This window comes from Erithacus rubecula (genome assembly GCF_903797595.1).
Source record: "Erithacus rubecula genome assembly, chromosome: 6".
Classification (NCBI taxonomy): domain Eukaryota; kingdom Metazoa; phylum Chordata; class Aves; order Passeriformes; family Muscicapidae; genus Erithacus; species Erithacus rubecula.
The window spans coordinates 7,023,627-7,030,214 of record NC_136688.1 but is presented as its reverse complement, the minus strand read 5'-3'; the positions used below and the strand labels follow the sequence as shown (position 1 = coordinate 7,030,214).

The window sequence follows — 6,588 nt, the reverse complement described above, 5'->3', positions numbered from 1 at the left end:
GCTTCAGCTGCTCCTGCAAGGTCTGCAGACACAAATCTTTATCAACCAATAACCACACAGCAAGAGCTGGCAAGAATAATAAGTGAAGTTGGCAGAAGTCAAGTGTGGCCCTTACACCTAAAACTTGTGGTTAAAATGAATTAAAAATCTGTTTCTCCCCATCCTATTGTGCTTAACCTCCCCAAAAAGTCTCTTCTCTGGTCAGAAGAGTGAGCAGTTTATTTTCTTTACTCATAGTATAGTTGCATGTGACTCTAGCAACACAAATACTGCCTTTTTCAGACTATTTAAGCAGAGATTAATCATTACACAGAGGCAGTGGAGGACAGGTGGAAATGCAATATACTGGAGAAACAAAAGCTCTGTGATTGTCAGGGGTATGTCAATAATTGAACATTTTGTGTATGAGGTTAGGTGAGAAGCAAGCCATAAAAGATCTTAGAAGTGAATTAATGGCTATCTGATTCACTAGAAAATTATGAACTGGGTAGATAGGGCAAGGAGAAAGAAGGAATAAAATATTTTAATAGACAATCTGTTTATTAAGGCTGGAAAATATAGTTTATTCTTGGTTACAGATATTTAAATAGACACTTTTTAAAGCCCTTTTAGCTATGAAAATTTCATAGATAATTATAAAGGATGGCTTAGCTGGAATAATGTAAATGTTATTTCCATGGATGAATTCAAGCATAAAAATTTTGAACCATATTCTCCATACTTATGAAAATATCCTCTCAAAGTACAATGGCTAGCTAAGTAATTAAATACTTAAAAACTCTATCAGAAGTTAGATTCAATATAGTATGGAGTGAAAACACCAGTTTCACACAGGATGTGCTCCACACCTTTGGCTCAGGTTTGGTTGTTTTTTTTTTTTTTTTTTTTCTGTGAAAACCAAGTAAAAAATAAACTATTAGTCCTTTGAATTTTTGTTATTCTGGCTTGAACACTTTTAGGAACAGAAGGCAAAGGATCCAGAGCTGTAGCTTGCAGCACAGTGCTACATCTCAGCCCTTCCCTTCACCTCCTTTCAGCACAGATGAGGTATGGCTGGGGTTGGAGGGTCATCCCCAACCTTGGCTTCAGCTCTGGGATCACTCCATGAGGAAAATGCAGGTGAAATCGTTGTAGCAACGAGGTGAAAAACAAAAACATTTCCATTCGAGCCAGCTGCTCTCCAAGACAGTGTCTTCTTCCTGGATTGAAAAAAAAAGGTATAAAGAGATTTAAGATATCTCCAGTCACGTTTTTCGCTCTATGATGAATAGGAATGGTCATTTCTGTGTTCTAGGAGTGCTGTGTGAACCTGGTGGAAGTATTTTGTAAGAAGGATAGGTGATAACTTACACTAAGAAACTGATTTTAGAGAATTTGTTGCTCACAAGTGCTATTGAAAGCAATTCTGTCCAATTGATTTAGATACACTTGTTACTTACTGTATCTTGTCTTGAAGTGCCAATCTAGGTAGAAGATGCTTTAAAAAATGGCATTGTGAATTTTAGCCTTTTCCCCCTACTATTTTCTTAATTACATCTACTGCCAATCATTATTAACTAGCAATAATTAAGACTTTGTAAGGAGGATTTTTATTGGTTTATATATAATACTGAGGTCATCTATATAAATGATGTTTTGCTAAAATTTGTTATCTCCAGAGCACGTTATATTGAATATCTTTAAACTGAATTATATTGGATATCTTTAAATCAGAACTGAGGGTATCACTCTGTCCATTTATTTCCATCCCTTACACTTTACACATCTCTGGATCTGTGAAAAGGAACAGAGGAAGGAATTGCTCTTACCTAGGGAAAAAGGAATAAACGCATCTTTCTTGACAAACTGCCCATTACTGTCCAAAAACCTCTCAGGAAAAAACACTTCTGGATTGCTCCAGTACTTTTCATCAAAGTGAACAGAGTAGAGGTTTGTGATGACTGTGGTGCCTCCAGGAATTGTGTAGCCACGCACAACAGTGTCTTTGGAAGTTGCATGGAAAATCCCTAGTGGGACAATGTTGCAGAACCTCAGAACCTCGTGTAGAACAGCCTCAGTGTAGGGCATCTGGCTCTTCTCTTCCAAGGTGGGCATCTTGTTTGGGCCAATGACAAGATCTATTTCTTTTTGGACTTGCCCTGTTAGGAATGAAAGCTGAGGTTTATTTTGTAATAGCCTTTGCATTTTAATTTAAGCAAAAGTATTTGTGTATATTATATACATATATACACACTTTAAAAGAATACTGAAACATTATATACCTTATATAAAAACAGTAGCTTACAAGTCTTTAAATTTAGACTCTATATTCCTATCCATGGTTAGTGTTGTTATCCCCATTCTGAAACAATGGTGAAATTGATATTAGAGCAATAATGTTTGGTCAAAGTACCAGCAGTAACTTTCCAAATTGTCTGGGCCTCTCATCCCCCAAATGCTGGAAGCCCCAACTGAACCAGCACTGCTAAGGAAGAGTGAACTGGAGGCAGTGAAACCAGAAATGTGTTTACTTCTAGAGTCCAAACTTCTCCTCAAAATGTCTAGGCTAACATTCAGACATCTATTGCTGTCTTCAGAATGACCATAACACATATTTTTATTTTTAAATGCCATTTCTGCTTTTCCAAAAGTATAACTATTCCTGTCTATCATATGTAAATCTGTTGTGAACTGGGGCACTTAAGATAAAAAGAATTGTACCTAAATTGTTAACCACATCCTGATTTACATTTTTGCTGACACTTGTAGGTTTTTAATTTAGTTTATTACTTTCATATTTAATTACATTTTCTTATTATTTATTAACTACATAGATTACTACATATGCCAACAACAGATCATGCATCACAATGCTAAACTTAAATGTATTAGAAATACTTAAAAGTATTAGAGCTTCATAAAAATGTATTCACAAAATAATACTCTAAAATTTTATCATAACACTTGACTTTTGATATCCTCTTTGTCTGCATTTAAAGCAAGCTTTCCACCTCTGTCCATAGTATATTTGGTAAATTATACTATAGAATAATATATAAAAGCCTTTTTTTGGTGATGATTATGGATCAATGCACCACTTTGAGTAAGCATTTTAAATTTGCAATAGGAAAGGGAATAAATTCCTCAAAATGTCAAATTTCTTACCTTGAATGTTTGGATAAAGAGCCATAAACAACACTGCCCATCTTAAAACATTTGTGGTGGTTTCTGTCCCAGCTATGATGAGTTCTCCAACGGAGAAAATTAAATTTTCTCTTGAATATGTAGATTCTGGGTCATTTCCATTGCAATCCATCTCATCTAAATATGCATCTACGAAATGTCGAGGTGACTGAGGCTTCCTATTTTCAGAGACACGTTCAATAAGCTCATGAAGGAACTCATAGACTTCAGCTGCATTTTTAAACAGCTGCTGGTGTTTCCCAAATGGCAAGATACCAAGCCAAGGAAAAGCATTATATAAAAATACAGAAGCACTAGCAGCTAACTCAACGTTTTCACTAAAAATCTCAATCATGTGCTGAAATTCAGTGTCTTCGTATGTGAAACGTTCTCCAAAAATAATCAAATTAGTAATGTTTGAAACGGCATTTGTTATCAAGTGCTTAAGATCAAAGGGTCTGCCTTTGTATGTATCAATGGCATCAAGAAAAAACAGAGATTCTTCTGAAATTTTGTGTTCAAAGGACCTTTGACCATATCCAAAAATTCGAAAGGTATTTACAGCTAATTTGCGGTGTTCTGTCCATCCTCTGCCATATTTACTGTTCAGTAAGCCTGAAAAAATATTTTGATACAGTATTTTATGCAATGCTTTATTTTTCTTCCCCCATAAGATAATCAAATTATTCAACAGGATGAAAAATGAGACAAAATATTTCAGACATTTTGCTATGGAACATAGTCCACGAGTGACAGTCCTTTCCAAATAATATCTTTAAAGAAGCATCAAGTATTTTAGGAAAGGACATCAAGTAGAGAAAATGGCTAGAGCAGATGCTTCATGTGATTTGTTCATCTATGGGACAAAAATTACAAAAGATATTATACAAAAGACATTAGCACTCACCTCCCATATTTGTCAGCTTCTTAAACAAGGGGAGAGATGGCCTGTCTGCAAAAATTTCACTTTGATGGACGAGGCATTCCTTCACTGCATCATAGCCATTCAGCACAACAGCAGATATACCCCCAAGATCCAGGCTGAAGATCTTTGGGGGGCAAAAAAAAAAAAAAGGAATAAGAAATGTAAAATGCTATTACAACCCAATCCTGAGCTCAAGGAATGAAAAAGTGAAATGCTGAACATCAATGTGAAGTGCAGAGCTGAATAACCTTCAGCAGGTCACACAGGTGACCAGAGCTGGGACAGCTGTGGCATTACACAAGAGAGATCCCTCTTCATACATTTCCTCAGTGTTAGAAATCTCTACTTTTACAATCACAAATCTTTATATATTTCTCCATATCAAAGCTGGTGACCTCCACAATATGAAATTGTGTTGGCCTAATTATACATTCTGTGACAAGTGGGTTGTCACCCAAGGCACTGTCAGGCACTGGAACAGACTGCTGGGGGAAGTGGTGGAGTCATCATCCCTCGAGGCATTTAAAAGTTGTGTAGATGTGGCACTTGGGGACATGGTTTAGTGGCAGACTTGGCAATGCTGGGTTAACAGCTGGACTTGATCTTAGGGGTCTTTTCCAACCTAAACGATTCTATGAGTCCATTTCATTTTAGCAAACTTGGTATTTTCACTGTTATAATGGCTCTTCTTTTTTACGTGTCAAGAAGACACTCCTAGTATACTTCTGCAAACCATTTGTGAGTTTAGGCCTAGATTATTTATCTTTATTCCTATATCACACATGCCTTTTTTTTTTTTTTTTCAACTGTATTTTTCCAGAACCTCCCAAATCCTAACGTGCTGTTTCCAAGTTCCCTCAAATTCTTCAGGATCTTTTCGCAGAGCACAAACTCCATAGAGCATTCCAGGCAAGTGAAAAGCTTGGCGTATTTGACAACACATTCCCGTACCTATTTCCATTCCATTTGTCCTAGCATTTTGCTTGAAGAACGGTATTATTATTAGTGGTAGTAGTAGTACTAGTAGTAGTAAGTAAATACATGCTGGATCTAGTTGGGAGGTAACTTTTACGCAATTTGTAAGAGGAGACTGGCTGCTTAGAGCTGGCTGATGAAAATAAAAAGAAGAAGAAGTTCGGTGGTTTCCCAGCGAGGCTGGCGGGCTGTCAGTAAGTATCTGTAAGTGTCAGTGAGTGTCAGTGAGTGTCTCTATCTGTGAGTGTCTGAGCGCTGAAGGCGCTCCGAGCCCGGTCCCGCCGCAGCCCCGCGCTCCCGCTGCCGCTCCGCCCGCCGCCCCCGCCCCGGGCGCTGCCCCTCCGGGCTCCCGGTGCCCGGCTCGTCCCTCCCCGCTCCCGCGGGGCCCCGGGCCGCCGGTACCTGCCCGTGGATCTGGCTCTGCCGCCGCAGGTAGACGTGCGGCTGCTCGGCGCCCAGCGCGGGGATGTTTCCGAGCAGCGGCAGCCCCGCGGGGCCGGGCGGGAAGCCGGGCGGCCGCCGCTGCTTCAGCAGCTGCCGCACCACCAGCGCCAGCAGCAGCGCCAGCGCCGCCGCCAGCAGCAGCAGCCAGGCCCCGCCGCCCGCCGCCGCTCCCGGCCCCGCCGCCCGCATCGGCCCCGCCGCCGCCGCCGCTTCCTCCGGCCGCGCCCGCCCGCCGCCCCGCATTGGCCCGCGGAGGCTCCGCCCGCCGCGTCAGGAGCTCCTCCGCTGGCTTCTTCGGTTGTTAGTTTTTAATTTTTATTTATTTTTTTTTTTTCCCCCGGAATAATCCCCCAGCGTTGGTCCCTCGCGGTGTCGAAGCGCAGCGCTCCGCACTCCGACCGTGGCAGGGGAGGGGGGAGCAAGCCGCGGCTCTCTGCTCCTCGTCACACTTCTGGGAATCTCAAATTCACGGTTTCGAGGTGTCTGTCCCGGAGAGACGCACTGGGGTGTATCTCACTGCTTGGGGAGCCCGGGGCGATGAGCTCCGCTGTGATTCCCGCTGGATCTCGGGAAGCAGGTGATGCATCCAGGTGTGATGCGCTCAGTGTGACACATCCAGATGTGATGCACCCAGCTGTGACACATCCAGATGTGACGCATCCAGGTGTGATGCTCGCTCCCTGCCCCGCACAGCCCGGCCCGGGGGCACTGACCCAGCAGCAGGGAAGAGCCCGGAGTGCACGGTGGGGAATGTCCCCGATCCGTGTCACCACGGAGTTCACACACACAGCGTGCAAAGGTTGCTGTTACCCAGTGGGGTGATGGCTCAGGAGCCTGGGCTTGAGCTGCAGAAGGCAAGATGGGTAAGGCAGAGGTCGGACAGCAATGTTGCTGTGCCGTGTGACATTCTTGGCAAAACACACCCAGAATTGTTTCCATTCACGCTGGTTTTGTTATTACGTTACTACTATTTTACAAGAGATTTTAGGAATAACAGAAGCGGTCCTGGCCCGTTACAATTTCTGTGCCATGCGTTTCTAACTTTCTAACAACTTTCTTGTTGAATTTATCTTAATAGCTGT

The 6,588-nt window shown here is 42.1% G+C and overlaps 1 protein-coding gene across 2 annotated transcripts; it reads right to left on the bottom strand.

Moving 5' to 3' along the window:
* Positions 1-492: 492 nt before the first annotated feature.
* Positions 493-5,740, bottom strand: CYP2R1 (cytochrome P450 family 2 subfamily R member 1). Of its 2 annotated transcripts, XM_079309780.1 has the most exons (5): positions 5,465-5,740; positions 4,070-4,211; positions 3,145-3,777; positions 1,809-2,138; positions 493-1,199 (listed from the first exon to the last, which is right to left on the bottom strand). In XM_079309780.1, the coding sequence occupies exons 1-5, from the start codon at positions 5,693-5,695 to the stop codon at positions 1,024-1,026; spliced, it is 1,512 nt and encodes a 503-aa protein (XP_079165906.1). In that variant the 5' UTR covers positions 5,696-5,740; the 3' UTR covers positions 493-1,023. The 2 variants fall into 2 exon arrangements, with proteins under 2 accessions (XP_079165906.1, XP_079165907.1); XM_079309781.1 differs by lacking the exon at positions 5,465-5,740 and having other exon boundaries at positions 3,145-3,341; positions 4,070-4,205.
* Between the last annotated feature and the right edge of the window lie 848 nt (positions 5,741-6,588).

Coding starts and splice junctions, on each gene's coding strand:
- CYP2R1 (XM_079309780.1), bottom strand. CDS start 5,695: ATGCGGGCGGCGGGGCCGGGAGCGGCGGCGGGCGGCGGGGCCTGGCTG. Junction 2,139..3,144: donor TCTTTATCCAAACATTCAAG/GTAAGAAATTTG, acceptor CATTCCTAACAG/GGCAAGTCCAAAAAGAAATA. Junction 1,200..1,808: donor GTTTATTCCTTTTTCCCTAG/GTAAGAGCAATT, acceptor TTTTCAATCCAG/GAAGAAGACACTGTCTTGGA.